Source organism: Trichechus manatus, unplaced genomic scaffold, assembly GCF_000243295.1.
Source record: "Trichechus manatus latirostris isolate Lorelei unplaced genomic scaffold, TriManLat1.0 scaffold00235, whole genome shotgun sequence".
Taxonomy (NCBI): domain Eukaryota; kingdom Metazoa; phylum Chordata; class Mammalia; order Sirenia; family Trichechidae; genus Trichechus; species Trichechus manatus.
This window is the reverse complement of record NW_004444171.1, coordinates 808,329-832,024: the sequence shown is the minus strand read 5'-3', so window position 1 is coordinate 832,024 and position 23,696 is coordinate 808,329. Positions and strand designations below refer to the sequence as shown.

The 23,696-nt window shown below is 37.2% G+C and overlaps 2 protein-coding genes across 2 annotated transcripts in view; one reads left to right on the top strand and one right to left on the bottom strand.

The window, feature by feature from the left end:
* Positions 1–6,281: 6,281 nt before the first annotated feature.
* SPMIP7 (sperm microtubule inner protein 7) lies at positions 6,282–7,078 on the bottom strand. Its single transcript, XM_023743081.1, has one exon. The coding sequence runs from the start codon at positions 6,925–6,927 to the stop codon at positions 6,367–6,369; it is 561 nt and encodes a 186-aa protein (XP_023598849.1). The 5' UTR covers positions 6,928–7,078; the 3' UTR covers positions 6,282–6,366.
* A 3,072-nt stretch (positions 7,079–10,150) lies between these two features.
* Positions 10,151–23,696, top strand: part of ZPBP (zona pellucida binding protein) — a 129,086-nt gene continuing 115,540 nt past the window's right edge. The window contains exons 1-2 of the mRNA XM_023743098.1: positions 10,151–10,337; positions 14,246–14,326. Coding sequence (XP_023598866.1) covers positions 10,211–10,337; positions 14,246–14,326 — 208 coding nt within the window. The 5' untranslated portion in view covers positions 10,151–10,210. The remainder of the gene's footprint in view (positions 10,338–14,245; positions 14,327–23,696) is intronic.

Genomic DNA, 23,696 nt, shown 5'->3' with positions numbered 1-23,696 from the left:
GATTTTTTTTTTAATGGACCATTTTGAATTTTGAAAGTTAGTATGATGGGTTTTAAAAATACATCATTTAATTTTATTTGCTAATACTCTAGACCACCACGTGTCTGTCAGTTTGTCGTACTGTGGTGGCTTGCGTGTTGCTGTGATAATGGAAGCTTTGCCACTGGTATTTCAAATACCAACAAGGTCACCCTTGGTGGACAGGTTTCATTCTGTTGTACGTAGGATAACTATGAGTCGGAATCAACTCGACAGCACCTGATAATAAGAACAATACTTTAGAAGTTGTGCTAATATTTTAGGAAATTTAATATTTTGGGAATTTTTTCCTTTCTGATAATGTCTTTGTTTTGGTATCAAGTTTAAACAAGTCTCTTTTTCTGTCTTATGGGACAATTTCTCTAAAACAGGAATTATCTCTTTATTAAAGTTATACATATTAAAGTTTATTTGATGCTTTTACTGCTGGTAGAATTTAAAAAATATATTCAAACATTTTTAATAGTACAGTTTATTCAAATATTCTCTTCAAGTATATAACAGGAATTTATATTTTCTAGAAAATTTTCCATTTCGTTAGAGAGGCAGCGTAGCAGGTAGTTAAGAGCATGGCCTCTGGAACTAGCATATCTAAGTAAAAACCTCAGCTTTTCTATTTGTTTTGTGTGTAATCTTCGCTAAATTACTTAACTTCCCTCTTCCTTTATTTTCTCACCTATAAAATGGACCTAATAATAGTATCTGCCTCATTGAGTGCCCTGAGAATTAAGGTTAAAATAAAAGCAAATGTATATAGTACTGGTATATATTAAGCATTCAACAATTGTTAGTCCATAGTGGCAGACTCAGGTATGAGAATTGGTAAGAAAATATCTTAAACTCAAAGTATTTGTCAGTTTATTTAACTATTTTTTTCATATAGTGTTATGAACTGAATTGTATCCCATCAAAATATGTGTTGGAATCTTAACCCCTATACTACTTGTGGATATAATCCTATCTGGAAATAAAGTTTCTTTGTTATGTAATCGGGCCCTATCAGTGTAGTGTCTTAAATCTAATCACTACTGAGTTAAAAGGAGCAGCAAAGACACAAAGAAGCCCACATGGGGGATGATGTGAAGATTGCCAAGGAACCAAGGAATGCTGGAAGAGAAAAGAAATCTTTCCCTAGAGCCTAAGAGGTAGAGTTTTCCCCTAGAGCCAGTGGCCTGAATTTGGACTTCAAGCCTCCTACCTGCTGCCATGAAGTCGATTCCAAATCATAGTGGACCCCATAGGACAGAGCAGAACTGACTCCATTGGGTTTCCAAGGAGCAGCAGGTGTATTCAAACTGCCAACCTTTTTGGTTAGCAGCCAAACTCTTAACCACTGTACCACCAGGGATCCTCAAGCCTCCTATACTTAGAAAAAATAAATTTGTTTTCAAAAGTCACTCAATTGGTGGTATTTCCAGCAGCACTAGTTAACTAAGATATCAAACAAAGCAATCACAAACCATCACTAAACCCATTGCTGGTGAGTCAATTCTGACTCATAGCTACCCTATAGGACAGAGTAGAACTGCCCCATAGGGTTTCCAAGGAGTGCCTGGTGGATTTCAACTGCCCACCTCTTGGTTAGCTGTGAAACTCTTACCGACTACACCACTAGGGTTTGCAAGCCATCGCTAATTCATGATAATACAAATGCAAGTGGCTTCCTTCTAACTCCTCATTCTCACATAAGTTCACTGGTCTTAGCTGCTCAGGAAGAGTGATGAACCCACCACTGTAAGTGCCCAGAAACATGGGCTTACTGGCTTTATTTCACTTTATACTAAGAGTACATATGGAGTTCGTGGAGCTATGTGAACTCCATCACCTGGATCACAGTTTCCAAGTTCATAAAATCTTGCTAAACCACAATTAAGTATTCAAGTACTATTCCAAGTTGTGCCATCTAATCACTAAAGATATCTGTGCAGCAAGCCTGGCCATAACCTACCACAATTTTTAATATTGCTTCTTTCTTCTCTTTTTATTCTTGATTAATATTGGCTGAGATTTATTTTTACTAAACTTTAAAAAAAATCATCTTTTGAATTTGTTGATAATTCCTGTTGTTTCTTCTTCTTTTTTCCTCGCTCATTAGTTTGTTTTATTTAATATTTCCTTTCTTCTATTTTTGGGGTTTACTTTGCTTTACATTCCCAAATTTCTTAAATAATTAGCTCACTGATTTTTAATTTTTCCTCATTTTTACTTTATATATAAGATTATAAATTTCCTACTAAGTACTGCTTTATCTATATCCCTCAAAATTTGATATATGAAGTTTCCATTAACCTTTAGTTTTAAATAATTGGTAATTTTCATTATGATTTTCTCTTTGATCCATGAATTATTAAAAGTGGTTTTATGTGTAATTTTTTTTGTTATTGGTTTCTAATTTTATTCCACAATGATCTGATTTGTATAAAATAAGTCTACCTTATTTGTTCCTATGTATATTTTGTGATACAGTTTATAAATAATCCATGGATACTTCAAAATAATGTGTATTTTATATTTTGGAATACAGAGTTCTAAATATGCTTATGAGTTCAAGCTCATATTTTAATAATGTTCAAATCCTGTATATTTGTATGACCATTTTTGTGTTCAAATAACTCCTGAAAGGCATGTCTTCAAATGCTGCATGATAATTTTTGGACTTGAGATATAGTAAAAGATTGGATTGTCAAATAAGACTCCACAGAATTAGTTATCTTATCCAGTATCAAACTTGACTAATAATTTCAAGGCTATAAGTAATCATGAGACACAGGTGAACCAGGAAACTTCTTTTTTCATCAAGACTTGTTCTGGCCAGATGAACATATAAAATCTCTTTGTAATGTAGGCAGGTACATTAGTTAATATTAGTTGTTTTGCTCATAAAATATCCCCATTTTATATTCCAATAGTTAATATAATTATATGGCATTTTAAATAAACAGTGCCCTATAAATCCACAGATTCCAGGTTTACTATAGGCAATCCTGGACAGACCAGGTATAGCTTGTTAAAATCATTTCATAGGAAGAGTCTTTCCCTAATGAATACCATTAATTTGCTTTCCAGAAGTTCTGTCACTAGCATGTTTATAGGTATGACCAAGTCACTTTAATTCTTTCTTTCTAAGGGGATCCCCCTAGTAAAGGAAAATAATGGATTATAGGCCTGCTGTTAACCATTTTCTTCTCAGAACATACAGATTTCTCTAGATTCAGACAGTTTTTGCTTCAATTATTTTCAGCTACTCTGTTAGCTAGGTGGAGGTTCCAGGTAGTTGACATTTTCCCAGTTATTTTCCTCTCTTTTTCTATAATAATTATCCTGTTTATTTCTAATAATGTTTTATGTCACAAAGTATATTTTATCTCACACCAGCTTTCTTTCTGCTAATATTTGCCTGGTGTATCTTCTCCCATTCTTTTCTTTGCAATTGTATATTTTGTTGCAGTTGTTTCTCTTTGAAACATCCAATTGCTGGATTTCCTTCTTTTACCTAATCTGAGAACCACTTTGTTTTAATATGCATATTTCTCTCCCTTCCTACTTTATCTGCCCTACTTTTACAAAATAATTATATTAAAACTTTAAGGTAAAAGACATTACAAGTTTTATTTTATGATCACTGTGACACTACTGTTTTCAGCTACACCATGTAATGTTCTTGAATTTCTGTCTTACATGAACAGCCTATTCTTGTCTTCAGAGTTAAATGTTTCCTCTATTAGCTTTCCAATTCCTGTCAATAATTCATCATCTAGTCTTCATCAGAAATATAAATCTCCTCAGAGAATGTTTATAACTCATCAAGTTACCTATCCATTTTATTTTATTCTTAGAGATATCACTCCTGAAACTAACTGTCTTTCTGTTCCCATTTGGACTGATTACTCTGTAGGCCAGCTGCACATCTGTTCTCTTCCATTCAAGGTTTGTATCTGTTTCTGATTTTTTTTGTGGGGTAGCTATGATTTGTTCTGGTTTATCCTCTAGCTGGATTTTTTTTTTTAACCCTGGCATCTGGGGGTTTTCCTTCCTTTCAAACTAACCTATATATATATTTATCCTACCCAAGTCGATTCTGACTCATAGTGATCCTATAGGACAGGGTAGGGCTGTCCCATAGGGCTTTCAAGGCTGTAAATCTTTATGCAAGCAAACTGCTACATCTTTCTCCCACAGAGTGGCTGGTGGATTCGAACCGCCGACCTTTCAGTTAACATATATACACTATAGAAGATACGTATACATTTATATGTGTGTGTGTGTGTGTGTATGTATACACATATCTTCTATATATTTGTAGTTGGGATGGAGTAAGCCCTACTGTGGCTTCTTAATCTACCATGTTGACTCACCTTCAATCATATTCTAACTTTATTTCATGGACAGGTGCAAGAACTTCTTATGTATTTGTAGACTGGGATAAGAGCATTATGGTACTTGTCTTTCAATATTATCTAAATTTGCCCTCACTTTGAAACAACTGAACCAACCCCTACTCACAACAAATTCTTCATCACAATCACCTTCGCTTGCTGCACGTGCAGCTTTTAAATCATTGAAAAGCCTTCGAGCCTCTTCTTGCACGAAACTAAGGCTAAATAAGAACTGTATGCACCTGTTCCAACTTACCTACAAATTCAACTTAAAGACACATTTAGGAACAGATCTCATTTGTAACCCAAGGACTGCCTGTATTTCCAGAATACTTTCCGGTTCAAACAGGATGGGATTTAACTTTCACTAGCTCCCATTCTTAGGACTGAGCTGTATTCATGTCAGTGTGGGTAAAATATAGTTCTCTTATCTTCCCTAAGGAGTATAATTGAGGAATAAATTATTTGGGAAATATCTCAAAGCAAGTATTGCCTGTATTATAGCCTTGAAATAAAATGTAGCACATACTGCAATCTGTAAATATTTTTCATTGACTGCAGTCTTTTATGATCACAGAATTATAGAAGTTTAGAATGGGAAAGAGCATTAGGATACTATCTAATTCACAGGCCCTCATTTTATAGATGAGTAAATTCATGCTCAAATGTGTTAAGTAACTTTTCCAATACCATTCAGCCAGCAGGTGACAAGGATCCTTTAGTCTAAGAATTTTTACTTCATCTCACTGATTATAAGGGACTAGGTAGCATCATATGTTTTGATTTAAAATTGAACAATTCCTGGTATGTAAGACCCCATAGGAAAGAGATTAAAGACAAACGATTCTCTAATCTGGGTTATCTGATACTGCAGTGACAAAAGAGATATATACCAATAGAAATGGATATTTTGGAAAAAATTTTAATTTTTAGTTATTTTCATCACAATTAATTTTTTAGTCACCAGACCATGAACTCAATTATAACATTTCTAGGGAGATTTTTGTCAGCATTGATGGCACATATAGATCATTTCCTCTGCTGTCTACTCTTAGGAGGCCTCTTCCCAATTCCCTACTTTATATCATATCACTAGTCAAAGAGGTCAATGATCTATTCAATTAACAAAAATATTTTTACGTGAGAATGAAACGGGGTAACTCCTTTTTCAATCCTGGCACTATTTAAACATACTATCTCTATGAAGGGAGAATGATGCTGCAACTTCTAACTGATAGATGAACGTCAGAAAACTGGCAAGCATCTTCTTAATCCTGAAATTTTCTGCCATATACAGCTTGATGGGAGCCCCATAAACAGCAATGGTTGCTGAGGCCATATCATGACCAATGAACTTGGGGACAGTAAATCTGAATTTAAGGCTCAGTCTTGTTTTTTCTAGCCACTTGGTGGTGCAAGTCCTGGGTGGACTTCCACGGTGTCACTGGGTGGATTCCAACTGCCAATCTTTGGGTTAGTAGCCCAGTGCAAACCATTTGCACCACCCAGCGGCTCCAGACTCAAAAATATACTTTTGTATACTTTCTCTTTCAGCTCCTGCAAACTACCTCTTTCATAACCATCAGCAGATTTCTTTTTTGGAAGGAGAGATATAGGTAAAGAGGCAGGATTCACAATTAACAAAGTGATATATAAATTCTTTTGTAGTAAAATTAGGCTATTCATATGTCTACAATAAACGATCTGATAAATAACTTTGCGTTGGTCACTGAAACTAATGAATGCACATTTTGTAACCAAATATTGCTTTATCAATAGATTTATAAATACTTACCATCCTATTTTTTCTTGCAAGCTTCAATTTAAAATACTAATTCCTTTTTTAGTTCCTTACAATTTTATGTTCACATTAACTACTAAAACACTGAATCTTATATCCATACTTTTTTCCCTCGTATGAATGTGTAAAGAAAATAAAGTCCATGACACTTTACTTACCTCCAAGTCTTGCCCTGATGGAAATGTCTGCAACTGCTCTGGAATTCCACCTCTTGTCCTGTTGTAGTTCTTCTAATAGAATTTTTTGTCTTTTTATTGTCGTATTAAATCCTGAGTCTGGTCTCGGAACTCGTTGTTGAGGTTTCACATCACTAAAATCCACCAGGTTTGGTATGGTTCTGCCGACGCCAGGTTTTAAATCAGCATCAGCACCAGGACTCAAAAACTGTGAACAGGGATCACCTAAGGGCACATCATCCCGAAGTGGAAATAATGGATAATCTGGACCATATGGTGGGGGATAAGGATAGTGGAGATGATAGTCTGGCAGGACTGAAGGGGGATAAGGGTGAAATTTAAGAAAAGTAGGATTGCATTTCTTTTCAAATCTGCCATAGTCGTGTCTGTCCTCAATTCCTGCCACAAAAGGCATGTTCATTCTTCTTAAGAGACCACAGTAATGTGGATAATCCATTTTATTAACACCCTTTGTTGCTGAAAGGATGGACTCTTTAGGGATACTTATCTGTCCAGGTGTATACTGTGAATCCATATCTGTGGCCTTTTATCTTTATAAGCTTTCAATGATTGTAAATTAAGAGCTTCTGATAACTCTTTTCCCTTTAACTGTAAAATCTAGTATTTCCAATAATTTCTAAGATTAGGGCTAATCGAGCATAAAGTGACTGATATAAGCTTCTAAATGTCTGTAGAGTAGGTTTTCCTTTTCTTTTTCAGAAAAATATTTTTTATCCATGAAAGGAAGAATAGCGCACTAAAGGAATAAGACTGAAAAAAAAAAAAGGCAAGAGTCTTTGTTGCTTGGCAACAGTTAGAACTTTAACATACTGAACCATTTATTCCATACATCATAATTTCTTAGGAAAAACAAAAAAATCTTGGTAGTAGTATTTCCATGGTAACTTCTTCCTCAACGCTCGGGTAAGCTGTGTTCATTTATTATTTATTTTTTAATTTTTCCATAAGTTAATATTTTATGGGAGTTCCTAGATGGCACAAATGGTTCTCACTTGGCTACTTACCAAAAGGTTGGCGGTTTGAATCAGCCTTAGAAGAAAGTCCTGGCAATCTACTTCCAAAAGATCACAGCCATTGAAAACCCAGTGGAGAATAGTTTTAGTCTGAAACACATGGAGTTACTATGAGTTGGAACTGACTCTATGACAATGGGTTTGGTTTTTGGTTTTAACATTTTATGGGTGAAATAATCAGTAAGCAGTATAGATAAAGCAGTTAATCCAGTGACAATATATTTTCAGTGGTATATACGTGAACACAATTAAGCATTTATCTAAAGAGATGTATAAATTATAACACTTGCTACTTAAATAAAGGTAAATTTAAATTCACTGCAAAAATGAATATATATTATCCTATCATTAAATTAGGAGTCCCCTAGGTGGCATAGTGAATATGATCTCGCCTGCTAACCAAAAGGCTGGCAGCTCAAATCCACCAGCTGCTCCTTGGAAACTCTATGGGGCAGTTCTACTCTGTTGTGTAGGGTCGGTATGAGTCGGAACCAACTCGACGGCAGCAGGTTTAGATCTTCTGGGTGGCACAAACGGTTAAATACTCAGCTACTAGCTGAAAGATTGGTGCTTCGAACCCACCGAGAGGCACCTCAGAAGATAGTCTTGGCAATTCACTTCTGGTTAAAGGTATATCTAATTTTTAAGGGAAATGATTAGCAATTTATAGTCAAAGTACCTCTTTTACATGTGCTAAATTATCCATAATTCCCCTGAACTCTACTGTGATGTCCCGAGTAACAACAATGAGGTTTTAAAACTCATTTCAGGAAACATACCTAGACAAAACCAGGGACTGGTTGTAATTTAACAACGTAAATGTGTGTATGATTTGCTCAAAGCAACTGCAGGATCTTGACCAAAATGCTGGCGGGATGCAAATTATTCAGGTCTCTCTTTAGGAAAACATGCTTGGACTGTCTAAATTTAACCCATGACTAGAAAGAAATTCCTTGAGAGATTAATCTACTCAGTGGAATAAACTGTACTCAATACAGTTTATCAAACAATAACACATGCATAAATATATCCAGCAAACTCAAAAAATATGCACATTATTATTAGGCACTGTCTCTAGTTGCTCAAACTTCATTCTTACACGTATTTGCACCAAGTGCTTAAAATTTCCCTTGTAGCTCTGTTCCCATTAACTAAAGCCTTCTAGTTGCAGAACATAACAAGAGACATGATTTTCTTTCAAGCTCTCTGAAACATGGTCTAGCTATAATGACCTTTTGGGCTGATACGTGGTTTAATACATTTTTTCTGACCTTGTTGTTAGTTGTTGCTAGGTGCCATAGAGTCTATTCTGACTCACAGTGACGTTATGTTCAACAGAACGAAACACTGCCGGTCCTGCACCATCCTCGCAATTGTTGTTATGCTTAAGGCCATTGTGGCAGCCACTGTGTCAATCCATCTTGTTGAGGGTCTTCCTCTTTTTTGCTGACCCTCTACTTTACCAAGCATGATGTCCTCCAGGGACTGATCCCTCCTGATAACATGTCCGGAGTACATGAGACGTAGTCACACCATCCTTGCTTCTAAGGAGCATTCTGGTCAGGCTTCTTCAAGACAAATTTGTCCGTTCTTTTGGCAGTCCATGGTATGTTCAATATTTTTCCTCAACACCACAATTCAAAGGCATCGATTATTCTTTCTTCTTCCTTATTCATCGTCCATATTTCACATGCATATGAAGCAACTGAAAACACCCTGGCTTAGTGTAAGGCGCACCTTAGACTTCAAGCTGATGTCTTTGCTTTTAAACACTTTAAGGAGAGCTTTTGCAGCAGGTTTGCCCAGTGCAACGCGTGGCTTGATTTCTTGACTGCTGCTTCCATGGGTGTTGACTGCGGATCCAAGTAAAATGAAATCTTTGACAATTTCAATCTTTTCTCTGTTTATCATAATGCCGTTTATTGGTTCAGCTGTGAGGACTTTTGTTTTATGTTTATCTTCCAGGCTGCGTGTTGCAAAGTCAGTTTCATCTGGGTTTTTACCAGCAAGCCTCATCTTTCACTCCCAATATGTGTGCATTCCATTCATCTCCCAACTAAGTTCCACAGATCGATAAAATAGGAACAGCTGAAATTACTAGTTCCAGGTGATTCTCTAAGGGCTGTACCCGTACCGTTGCGGTGGAGTCGATTCTGACTCATAGCCACCGTATAGGACTAAGGAGAACTGCCTCGTATGGTTTCCAAGGATCAGCTGGTGGATTCGAAGTGCCAACGTTTTGGTCAGCAGCCGAATCTTTAACCACTGTACCACCAGGGCTCTCAATTCTTACTCTCGACTCTGTTCACAGTTGGCTCACGAATACTGCGACTCCTAGTCTACCACCTTAGTTTATAAAAAGGGTATTCTCTGTGTTCACGAATGCGCACAGAACGGTAAAAGCGTGGGCATTGGGGCCCATGATTCTTCTCCCAGTTTCAGAATCTTCAACAAGTCGCGCGTATCCTCTCCAAAGTTCCCTGATTGGCGGTGATGTCCTGAGGCCCAACGCCAGGCGCAGTTGACGTTCGGCTCCCTCTCGGCAATCTTCCGCAGGAGTCCTGGACCACACCCACTTGCCAGCGAAGACCCTTGGGCCTTTCCAGCCCCGCCACACTAGCTCCGCTGCCACAGATCCCGACTCCGTCTGCGGCGGAAGTGGCGGCTCGTCCTTCCGGCCCGCCGTGGCCCGCCAACTCCCGCTGGCGCGTGCAGCGCAGGACCGGTGGGCCCGAATAGCCTAACGATCGTCTGCGCCGACGGTCGTCAGGCGGCGGCGTGCGGATGGAGGCCTCGGCCCCGGGCCAGGCGCGGCGGGGCAGGAGGCGGGCCCGGGATGCGGGCTCCAGGCTCTCCCGTCCCGCTGTCCTCCTCTTCCTCTCCGCCCTCCTTGTGTATGCGCCCCCATCAGGTGAGGCGGCGGCTCCGCGCCGGGCGGCGGCCCTGAGGGGTCGCCTGGGCTGGTTTCCGGAGTCCAGTTTCGTCCCCAGTTTTTAGAGACATCTATGCAGGCGTGGGGCAGCCTGGGAGCTGCAAGTCGGAAACAACCCGTTTTCATGTTCAAATTATAGGATGGGTTTTCTTGATAACATTTAAATATCACGTATGGATATTTTTTTTATCACCACGACTCGTCCCCCCACAAAACAACAAACAACAACAAAAAAAACTAATGCTTTCCCTCCCATTTCCTCCCACTTTGTTCAGCACGTGTGTATCCAATACTGAGTCTTATAGAACAACCTGAAACATTCTATGCATCGGTGCGGTGCTCATTGGGGTCATAGATGCTCTCAACCCCATGTCTGCACTTGTGAACGCTTCTTTAAGATTTAGCATAAATATGTGTGATCACGTTTACCAAAACCTTTCTGTGTGGAACCAGAAAAGTATATTCGTCCCAAGCATCTTCTAGACTAGAGCAAAGGTTCTCACACCTGAGCTGGCTTTAAAATCACCCGGCGAACTTCTTAAAACCTTGATGGCTGGGCCTCACCCAAGAATTTCATACTCCGTGGCTCTGGAATTGGCCGCGGAATTAGATTTCTTACAAATTCCCGGGAGATGCTGATGCTGCAGGCCTGGGACCACACTTTGGGGATCACGGCTTCAGAGAAATTTTTCCTCTGTCAGGTGACTATACTCACTAATACCTAAGAAGAGAGGTTTATTTTTATACAGAAGGCAAACAAAGGAACTCTACATTTACATACAGAAATAAATGCCAAGGAAAATTAATATATACATAGAAGAGATTGTTAAAGCATCTGTGGTTGAAGCTTTAAAGTTGAATTGACTGTTAACTCCCTAATTCATTTCATGGACCATTTCCATCTTTACATTTCAGTGTGTTAACTTTGTTGGTTTCTTCTTATGTATAGTTGATGGAATAATATATTGTGCCTAATGTTTCAATCTATTTTAAAATTAGTAGTTATCGTGCTCGAGCCCTGGTGGCGTAGTGGTTAAGAGCTCGGCTGCTAACCAAAAGACGGGCAGTTCGAATCTACCAGCCGCTCCTTGGAAACCCTATGGGGCAGTTTTTCTCTGCCCTATAGGGTGACTGTGAGTCGGAATCCAACGGACCGCTATGGGTTTAGTTAGCATGCTGCTTTTACGTTATCAGTGATAGTGGAGCTCCATCTATTGGTTTTAGCTGTAAGCTGCAGGAAATGCTGGGATTTTAAAATTTTGATAATGTTGCTAACACCATTTGTTTCCTTCTTTGTATCCAGAGAACTGAAATACTTTTCTGTCTTATTTCCAAAATATATTTAAGATACTGATGAACACACACCAAAGAAAGAAGTTAGAGTTTAATTGAACTGTTATTTAACTGGAAAGGCTTTGGCTGCATTATTTTGTGTTCAGATTTTAGACTCTTTAAAAGTAAAACATCTCCTAGAATTGGTAAATAAAAAGCTCAAAAGAGATTTGCTTAAAGTGCTAAAAATTGTTCAAATAATGGGGAATGAGAAAAGAAGTCCTCAAGAGTGTAAGTATAAAAGGGCTGAGGGGTATAGAAATGGCACACAGAGGAGAAAGGAGAGAAGTGGAGTGATTAGCTATTACAAGATATGCCAAAGTCCAGGTATCAAGGATCCAAAGGCCATTCATCTACTGTAAGTACTAAGATAGCCAATGATGCCCATTTAATTGCACTGTAGGAGCAGGATGCTTCTTGAACATGGTTCATGATCTTGTCCCAGGTACTGCAGAGTGTGTTTTCTTTTTTAAATTACACCTGGCTATCCTTTGATAAAATAACAATATCAGACACTTGGGGGTTATCTTGGTTATCTAGTGTTGTAACAGAAATACCACAAGTGGATGGCTTTAATGAAAAAAAATTATTTCTCACAGTTTAGGAGGCTAGAAGTCTGGATTTAGGGTACCAGCTCTAGGGGAAGGCTTTCTCTCTCTCTTGACTCTAGGGGAAGGTCCTTATCTCTTCTGAGTTTCTACTCCTGGGCGATCTTCCCCTATCTCTGCTTCTCTAGCTTGCTTGTTTAATCTCTTTTATATCTCAAAAAAGATTGATTTGAGATACACCCTACACTAATCCTATTAATTAACATAACAAAGACAACCCATTCCCAAATGGGATTATAACAGGCATGGCTCCCACTCATAGCCGCCCTATGTACAACAGAAGGAAGCACTGCCCAATTTTTCTCCGTGATCGTTGTTATGCTTGAGCCCGTTGTTGCAGCCACTGTGTCAATCCATCTTGCTGACCCTCTACATAACAGGCATAGAAGTTAGGATTTACAACATGTTTTGGGGGGACACAGTTCAATCCATAACAAGGGTATAATAAATATGTAATCTGTGAATATTAAAGACCTGATATCTGTATAGCATTTTACAGTTTGTACAATATTCATACAGTCCTTATAAAAACTCTTTAAGGCTGGAATTATTATTAGTCCCATTATACACATGGGGAAACTGAAGCTTCTAGAGTTACAAGTGACTTTCCCTAGATCAGTAAGTGGCAGAATTAGAACTTAAACTCTGGTCTTTTGACTTTGAATCTCATACTTTTGAAACACTTTACTACCTCTCTGTTAAAGGTTATTTGAGTATAATGCTTTATTGCATATTTTATACTGCATATCCCATTTGTTCTGTGCACACTACAGTGTTAGGTCCATCGTGTTTGTTCATTCAATAATGACTGAAGGGTATCGTAATATACTTTATTTAACAATTACTATTTAATATTTAAGAAGTCCTTGTGTGCACTGGTGAAGCACTTGACTACTAACTGAAAGGTTGGTGGTTCAAACCCATCCAACAGCTCCTCGGAGAAAGGCCTGGCAATCTGCTCACACAAAGATGACAGCCTGAAAACCTCATGGTTGCTATGAGTCAAAATTGACTCAAAGGCACCTACCAACAGCACAACAACACTTAATATTTACTATATGGAGAAAGACATCACGCTTGGTAAGGTACATGGTTAGTGAAAAAGAGGAAGATCCTGGATGAGATGGATTGACACAGCGGCTGCAACAATGGGCTCAAACATAGTAACGATTGAGAGGATGTCGCAAGACTGGGTGGTGTTTTGTTCTGTTGTACATAGGGTCGCTATGAATGGGAACTGACTCAATGGCACCTAACAACAACAACTTAAGCAAGGTGTTATGCTTGTTCTGATTCTTGATAAATTGACAAAAACCCTGGGCCTGCTATAAATGAAGTTTATTATCTAATAAGGAAAATGATATATGTGTATAAATAATTATACTACAGTGTAGAATGAGTATCGTAAGAGAGGTCACAAAAACCAAACCCATTGCCGTCGAGTCAATTCCAACCCTTAACAGCCCTATAGGACAGAGTAGAAGTGCCCCATGGGGTTTTCAAGGAGCATTTGGTGGATTCGAACTACCAACATTTATGGTTAGCAGCCGAGCTCTTAACCACTGCGCCACCAGGGCTTCATGATGTAATATAGAGGTAATAAATGAAAGGGACAAACAGGAGGTTTGATGGAGAAGGACCTCGTGATTTGGTTATTGAAGGATGTGGAATTTGAACTTTTAAAAATGAAGGATCTATTTTATGTGGATGTAGAAAAAGCCAAAAGTGAGATAAAGTAGGGAGAATATGAGAAGCAGTAGGTGAATTTATTACATTGGAACAAATGAAGGGGAGTAGAATTGTAGCAGAAATATCAGATGTCAGGAGATTGATTTATGGCCCTCCCTGTCAACTGAGATCAAATAGTTATTATACTGTACTATTTTAATCTCTTGGAATTTCTACAAATTGTTGATCATTGTCTTCTTTTCTGTTTGTTTTTGACAGCTGGATATTTGATTCGATTACCAAGAGGATTTCATTTGTCCCAAGATTTGGTGAAAATAGTGGGATCAACAAATTTTCCAGGTATTTATAAGTAAATTTTCTGTAATTTTAAGAGAGCAATTACCATTTGTTTAATGATATTTTATCAGTTTTGCCCCAAAGGCTAAATTTTCTCTAGTTATCTCTTTTATTCTACAGGAAGGCCCTTTTCATTCTGTAGGAATGGATTAAGATTGTTTCTATATAGTTAGATTCATCCCGGTCTAAATCTGTTTAGTGTAACTGCTTAAAGTGTTCAAAGAATAGTTATTTCTAAAAATTTATCTGGTTAATGTTGCCTATGATATTTTTGCTTGTTACTATACAATATAATAATATTAAATGTATGCAGTTCATATATGGTAAACTTATTTCAATGAGATCTGTGCATTATGAAGATTTTAGATTACTAAAGATTTTGCGGTAGTTACATGAGGCATAGCAACCACAACTTTATTTTTTGCATGTTTTTATTGACGTATACTACACATTCCTTAAAGGATCTCCTCTTAAAGTGTGCCACTCAGTAATTTTTAGTATATTCACAAAGTTGTGCATTAATGAAAACCAGTTGTTATCAAGTTGATTCCAACTCATGGTGACCCCATGTGTATCAGAGTAGAACTGTGCTCTGGAGAGTTTTCAGTGGGTGATTTTTTGGAAGTAGATCATCAGGCCTTTCTTCCGAGATGCCTCTGGATGGACTTGAACCTCCAACCTTTTGGTTAGCAGCCGCACACATTGACTGTTTGCACCACCCAGAGACTCCATACAATCTTACTACCATCTAATTCCAGAAAATTTTCAATGAAGAAACCTCATGTCCATTAAGCACAAACTCCCCATTGCCCTCTCCCTTCAGCTGCTGGCAACCACTAACCCTTTTGAAGACCTGTGGGACATACTGTTTCCCACCCACTTTTTATGCCTTAGGAATTCTTTGGAAAGGGGGTAGCCCAATTTTAACATGATTAGCCTCAAGGTGGGAGCCTTTTGAAATGTGTGAAACTCAAAAATCCTGAGTGGGAGCCTCATTTTTGTGTAGATTGAGCATTGTCTTAGGTGATGCCTTCTGGATATGTGCATTTTCTAAACTTTTGACAGGTTCACCTTTATTTCTGTGAGATAAGCCTCCTCCCTATATTTCCCAACTACTATGTTCTTGTGAGGATGCACTTATTGCGAGAATAAGCTATTGCCAGTCTTCATTCAGCCATACCTGTAAAAAAAAAAAACAAACCTGTTGCCGTCAAGTTGATTCCGACTCATAGCAACTCTATAGGACGGAGTAGAACTGCTCCATAGCATTTCCAAGGAGCGCCTGGTGGATTCAAAGTGCCAACCTTTTGGTTAGCAACCGAACTCTTAGCTGCTTGTGCCACCAGGCTTTCCAATAGTGGTCATTTTCTCCTTTATGCCATTTATTGTTTCTAGGTGTTACTGGTTCCCTGTTTTTCTAGCTTCTGAACAGTAAAAAATGCCTGTCCAATAAGGAATAATGCATTGCAGCGGTATTTTTCAAGAGGTTGGAACTCCTGTAAGTTATTCTTACCTTGCATTCAATCCAGGGCCCAATCATTGCTTCCACGTATAGCAGGTAGAATCCACCGCAGTGAGCAGTCCTGCAGTATTCCAGGGCAGCTGTTTCTGCTTCTTAGCTGTTAGTACTGCTTTTGTTATAATGAAGAATACATAATGGTGGTGATTTTCTTGAGAGTCAATTTCCTTTAGTTTTATTTATTTGGGCTGTAAGTACTGCTTTTGCAGTAATGAAGAATGCATTGTAGTGGTAATTCTCCTGAGAGAAAAAATCTCTTAGCTTTATTTGGGCTGTGAGTACTGCTGTGGCAGTAAGGAAGAATGCATTATACCATGTTTTGAAAAGTTACATGAAAAATAATAAAAAGGCTAAGAAGGAAGAGACTAGAATAAAAGGCATGTGCAGTTGTTTCTTGGTGCCTTCATGTTTTACCTCATGTTTTGCAAATTTTCAAGAAATAAAATTAAAAAATTAAAAAACCTTGATTTTATCATTGACTCATTGGCAGAATTTACCTCATCAACTTTACACTGGGACACATGTGATCCCAGGTAATGGGTATCAAAATCTGTAACTCATAAAGAAAATTCTGATTTGGTCCTTTAATCATCATGCCTTCATTAGTGAAAACACATAGTATCATCAGAAAATTCAAAGAAGAAAATAATTGGGTCCTGAAAGGGTTCTAATCCATTTTTTTGCCTATATTAGACATTTCATATAAATGTAATCATATAATATGTAGCCTTTTGTGTCTGGCTTGTATCACTTACAATGATGTTTTCAAGATTCATCCATGTTGTGGTGTGTAGCAGTACTTCATTCCTTTCTATGGCTGAATATTTTTACATTGTATGAACACAACCACATTTGTTTATCCATTCATCAATTGATGGATATTTAAGGTTACTTCCACTTTTTGGCAATTTTGAATAATGCTGTTAAGAACATTTGTGGAACATTTGTGTGTAAGTTTTTGTGGGAGCATATGCTTTCAATTCTCTTGGGTGTTTCTAGGAAGGAATTGCTGAGTTATGTAGTAACTGTATGTTTAACTTTTTGAGAAACTGCCAATGTATGTTCCAAAGTGGCCACAATATTTTACTTTGCCACCAGCAATGTATAAGTGTTCCAATTTCTCCACAACTTTGCCAATACTTGTACATAACTTTGCCAATACTTGTCATTGACTGTCTTTTTGATTATAGCCGTCCTGTTGTTGTTATTGTTGAGTGCTGTCAAGTCGATTCTGAATCATAGCTACCCTATGTGACAGAGTAGAACTGCTCCATAGGATTTACCAGGCTGTAATCTTTATGGGAGCAGATCGCCAAATCTTTTCTCCCATGGAGCAGTTGAGCACTTAACCATTGTGCCACCAGGCCTCCTTCATAGCCATTCTAAAAAAAAAAGAAAACAAATCCATTGCCACTGAGTCAATTCTGACTTATAGCGCCCCTACAGGACAGAGTAGAACTGCCCCATGGGATTTCCAAGGAGAAGCTGGTGGATTCGAACTGCTGACCTTTTGGTTAGCAGCCGAGCTTTTAACCACTGGGAGTAAAATGTTATCTCAGTGTGGTTTTGACTTGCATTTCCCTAATGACGGTTGCCTAATCAGTGGTTACAAATATTTATACCTATGTTTTATTCTAAGAGTTTTAACAGTTTTAACTTATATTTATGTCTTTGATCAATTTTGAGTTAATTTTTATATATGGTGTGAGGCTGGAGTAGAACTTCATTCTTTTGCATGTGGGTATCCAGTTGTTGCAGCACCATTTGTTGAGGAGTCTATTCTTCCCCCACTGAAATGGACTTGGCACCCTTGTTGAAAATCAATTGACCGTAGAGATATGGGTTTATTTCTGGCTCTCAGTTCTGTTTCATTTATCTGTGTATCTATCCCTATGCCAGTACCATACTCTTTGGATTACTCTTGATTTATTGTAGGTTTTAAAAATGGGAAATGTGAGTCCTACAATTTTGTTCTTCTTTTTCAAGATTATTTTGGCTTTTTAGAGTCTCTTGCGATTCTATATGAATTACAATAAACTTTTCAAATTCTGCAAAAATGGCAGCTGGGGATTTGATAGGGAATATGTTGAATCTGAAGATGAATTTGGGGAGTACTGCCATTTTTAACAATATTAAGTCTTTCATGAACATGGATGTCTGTTTATTTAGGTCTTCAATTTCCGTCAATGGTAGTTGTGGTTTTCAGTGTGTAAGTCTTGCATTCATTTTGTTTAATTTATTCCTAACTATTTTGTTCTTTTTTGATACTGTTATAAATGAAGTTCTCTTTATTTCATTGGAGCACTGGTGATATAGTGGTTAAGAGCTCAGCGGCTAGCCCAAAGGGTGGCAGTTCAAATCCTGTGGAGCAGTTCTACTCTGTCCTATAGGGTCACTATGCAGAGTGTTCATTGCAATTGTATAGAAATATAATAGACTTTTATATATCGACATTTTATCTGGAAACTTGCTAAACTAGTTACTTGCTCAAGTAGTTGTTTTTGTTTTTTTTCTCTTTTTGCAGATTCCTTAGTAATTTCCATATTCTAAGATCATATGATCTGCAAACAGAGATAGTTTTGTTTCTACCTTTCCAATTTGGATGCTCTTTATTTTTTTCTTGCCTAATTTCTCTGTCTAAAACATCCAGTACTATGTAGGATAGAAGTGCCGAGTAGACATCCTTGTATTCTTCTTGATCTTAGGGGGAAAGTGTTCGGTCTTTCATCATTAAGGATGATGTTAGCTGTGAGTCTTTTTGTCGATGCTCTATTAGGTTGAGGAAGTTCCCTTCTAGTCTCAGTTTGTTGAGTGTTTTTATCATGAAAATGGTGTTGAATTTTTGTCAAATGCTTTTCTCTGTGCCTATTGAGATTATCATGTAGGTTTTGTCCTTTATTCTATAGATATAATGTATTACATTTATTGATTTTTTATGTTGAACCAAATTTAAATTTCTAGCATAAATCCTACTTGGTTATGATGGAAAATCCTTTTTATAGTTGCTTAATTTGGTTCTCTAATATTTTGAGAAATTTCCCATCTATGTTCATAAGAGATATTGGTATGTAATTTTTTTTTCTTGTGATGTCTTTGTCTAATTTTGGTTTCAGGGTACTACCACTTTCATAGAATGAGTTGGGAAATGTTCACTCCTCTCCAATTTTTTGGAAGAGTTTGTGAATGATTGTTAATTCTTTAAATATTTGGTAAAATTTGTCAGTGAAGCCAGCTGGTTATGGGCTTTTCTTTGTGGGAAGTTTTTGATTACTAATTCATTACCTTGTTTTAGATCTACTAAAATTTTCTATTTCTTTTTGAGTCAGTTTTGGTGGTTTGTGTCTTTATAGGAATTTGTTCATCTCATGTGTAATATCTAATTTATTGGCATACAAGTTAAAATCCTTTTTAATCCTTTTAAATTTCAATAAATCAGTAGTAACATCTTCTCTTTCCTTCCTGGTTTTGGTAATTTGAATCTTCTCTATTTTTTATTGATCAGTCTGGTTAAAGTTTTGTCAATTTTGTTAATCTGTTCAGAGAACTCACTCTTTATTATTTTTCTATTCTCTCTCAATTTCCACTCTAATCTTTATTTCCTTCTTGTGCTTTCTTTGGGTTTAGTTTGCTATCTTTTTATAATCTCAAAGCAGAAGGTTATTATTATAATTTATTTTTTGTTGTTGAGGATATAAACAGCAGAACATACTCTAATTCAACAATTCCTACATGTACAAATCAGTGACATTGATTACATTCGTTGAGTTGTACAACTATTCTTACTCTCCTTTTCTGAGTTATTCCTCTCCATTAACATTAACTCATTGCCCCCTAAGTTTCCTGTCTAATCTTTCCAGTTGCTGTTGTCAATTTGATTCACATAGATATATCTTAAAAGACCACGATGCTAAAGGCAAACATTCTTTACTAGTTAAGCCAAACTATCATTTGGTTTTAAGAAGACTTCAGGAGATATTTTTGGTTTAAGGTTTAAAGATTATCTCAGGGCAATAGTTTCAGGGGCTCATCCACCCACCATGACTTGAGAAAGTCTGGATTCTGTGAGACTGTGCAATTCTGTTCTTCATTTTCCACCGTTTGATCAGGATTCTGCTATAGAACCTTTGATCTAAATGTTTAGTAGTGGTAGCTAAGCACCATCCAGTTCTTCTGGTCTTATGGCAAAGGAGGGAGTTGTCCATGGAGGCAATTAGCCACACATTCCATTTCCTCCTATTCCTGACTCTTCTAAGGTGGAAGATTATTGATTTTAGATCTTTCTTCTTTTTTTAATACAGGCATTTACAGCTATAAATTTTTCTCTGAGCACTGCTTTCACTAAACCTCATTAGTTTTGGCACACTTCATTTTTGTTTCATTCCTCTCAGAGTATTTTCTAATACCCCTAGTGATTTCTACTTTGATCCATTGGTAAGTTAGTAATGTGTTATTTAACTTACACATATTTTTGAATTTCCCAGTTTTCCTTCTGTTATTGATTTCTAATTTCATTTGATTGTGTTTGAATAACATACTTTATAAGATTTCAGTATTTTAAAATTTATTGACTTTTTTATGGTATTAACATGTTGTGTATCCTAGAGAATATTCCGTATGCATTTGAGATGAATATATATTCTGCTTGTTGGGTGGACTGTTCCATAAATGTTTATTAGGTCTAGTTGGTTTATAGTGTTGTTCATGTCTTCTATTTCCTTGCTTATTGTCTATCTAGTTCTATACATTGCTGAAAATGGCGTGTTAGAGTCTCCAGCTATTATTTTTGAATTGTCAGTTTTTTCCTTCAGATATGTCAGTTTATTTTTCATGTATTTTGGAGCTCTGTTGTTAGATGCATATATATTTATAATCATTATATCTTCTTGATGAAATGGATGTTTATTAATCCATCTTTCTTTGTCTGTATTTGTTTGTAGTAACAATATTTGTTTTAAAGTTTATTTTGTCTGATATAGCTGAGCTCTTTTTTGGATATTGTTGCCTGGTGCATCTTTTTCAATCCTTTTGCTTTCAGTTTATTTGTGACTTTGAATCTAAGGTATATCTCTTTTATAAAGCATATAGCTGGATTATTGTTATTATTTTTTATATATCCATTCTTTCATTCCCTCCCTTTTAATTGGAATGCCAGTGATGAATTCTCTCAGTTTTTATCTGGGAAGTCTTAATTTTTCCTTTATTTGTGAAGCATAGTTTTGCTGGGTATAGAATTCTTGGTTGACAGTCTTTTTCTTTCAGTGCATTGAATATGTCTTCCCGTTGCCTTCTGGCCTCCATAGTTTCTGATGAGAAATTGGCACTTAATCTTGAGGATATCTTGTAAGTCATGAGTCTCTTCTCTCTTGCTGCTTTCAAGATTCTTTTTTAGTTTTTGGATTTTTACAGTTTGATTATGATATGTCTAGATGTGTATCTGTTGATTTTCTTCTCTTTGAAGTTCACTGAACCTTTTTGAGTATGTAGCTTGTTATTCAGTTTTTGGCTGTTATTTCTTCAAATATTCTTTCTAACCCTTTTTTTCTCTCTTTTCACCGCCTGGGACTCTAATTATGCATATGTTGACAAACTTAATGGTTTCCTACAGGTGTATGAGTCTTTTTTAATTTTTCTTTATTCTTTCATATTTCTGTTGCACAGAATGGATAATTGCAATTGAACTATCTTCATGTTTGCTGGGTTTTTCTTCTGCATGCTCAGATATGCAGTTGATCCCCTCTGGTGAAATTTTCTTTCAGTTATTATACTTTTCAATCCAGAATTTCCTTTTGTTTGTTGTTGTTTGGTTTGATTTTTTTGTTTGTGTGATTTACAGTTTTTACCTCTTTACTAATAGTCTCTGTTTGATGAGACACTATTCTTATACTCTTATGTAGTAATTTGGATATAGTTTATTTAAGTGCTTTGAACATATTTAAAATGGATGATTTAAAAACTTTGTCTAGTAAATCCAATGTTTGGTCTTTCTCAGGGAAAGTTTCTCTTCATGGCTTCTTTCCTGTGCCATACTTTCTTGCATAGCTTGTGTTTTTTTTCTTTTTCTTTTTTTTATTTTGAGTGTGGAAAAGTGGACATTTCATATAATGTAATGTAGCAACTCTGGAAATACAATTCTGCCCCCCCCACCCAGGGTTTGGTTGTTTGTTTAGTAACTTCTGTGAACTAATTTTGTAAACTGTGTATTCTTTGTGTGTGTAGTCCCTGAAAGTCTCTGCTTAGTTAGGTTAGTGGTCAACTAAGTGGACATAGGTTTCCTTAACTTAGAACAAGTAAGTCTTCTGGTCTTTGCTGAGGGACTCTGTGTGCATTTGGGGGCATACCTTCAACATTCAGCCATGTGGTTGACACCTGAACCTTATCCTTCACTTTCTTTGAGTAGAGCCTCATATCCAGAGGTGAGAACTTAAGACCTCTTGGGTTTTTCCTGAGCCTGCACACAGCCCTGGGCATATGCACAGCCGTATGTATGTGTATAGTCTTCTAGATTTCTAGGAATATGTTGGAACTTTGCCAAGCCCCTATGGGCATCTTGTTCTCCAGCTTTTTCTTTTAAGAGTTTTAGTTAGCATGTTGTTCACATAAATTTTTATCTACCCTTTCAGGAATCCTCAAAGTTAAACAATTGCCTCCAATTATTTGACAACCACCACTGGGGGCAAGACTTTTCGCGCCGGATGAGCTCCAAAAAACTCCAAAACCAAATCCATTGCTGTCGAATTGATTCTGACTCTCATATAAAGACAACTTTGCTGTAAGGCAGCTGTACTCAATCTGACCTCTTTAGTGGCTCTCAGACTGCTGGTTTTCACTGTGATTGCAGACCGTTGGTTTTTGTGAAGGTTAAGGTTGTGTGTCAAGTTGGCCGAGCCATGATTCTCAGTGGTTTGGCAGTTATACAATGATGTAGTTTAGCAGTTATGCAATAATGTAATTTGGCAGTTATGTAATGATGTAGTTATCCTCCATTATGTGACATAATGTAATTACCTCCAAGATGTGATCTGATGTGATCAGCCAATCAGTTGTAAGGGAAGTTTCCTCGGGGGTGTGGCCTACATCCAATATATATGGTAGTTTCGGCAAAGCTTGCTGGCTTTTACTTGCTCTAGATCCTGCATCCGGCTTGTCATCATCTGACCTCTGGCTGTTCCAACTTGAACCAGCAGCCTATCACATTGCCTGCCGATCTTGGGATTCGTTGACCTCCACAGCCTGTGAACCAGCAGCCTGCCATCTTAACTACTGATCTTTTTTTTTTTTTAAAATTGTGCTTCAGGTGAAGGTTTATGGAACAAATACTTTCTCATTAAACAATAGTACACATATTGTTTTATGACATTGGTTAACAACCCCACGACATGGCAACCCTCTCCCTTCTTGACCGCTTTTTTTTTTTTTTTTGGTGAAAATATACATAGCCAAAGATACACCATTTCAAAAATTTCTACATGCAGAGTTCAGTGACATCGACTACGCTCTTCCAATTATACTGCTATTCTCACTTTAGATGAAGGTTTACAGAACAAAATAGTTTCTCATTAAACAGTACACGTTACCCTATGACAATGGTTAACAACCCCACTACACGTCAACACTGTCCTTACTCAACATTGGGTTCCTTATCACCAGCTTTCCTGTCCGCTTCTGCCTTCTAGTCCTTGTCCCTGGACTGCTGTGCCTCATTAGTCCCGTTTTGTTTTATGGGGCTGTCCAGTCCCCAGCTGAATGGTGAACCTCGGAAGTGACTTCACCACTGAGCTAAAAGGGTGTCTGGGGGCCATACTCTCGGGGTTTCTCCAGTCTCTTTTAGGCCAGTAAATCTGGTCTTTTTGTGTG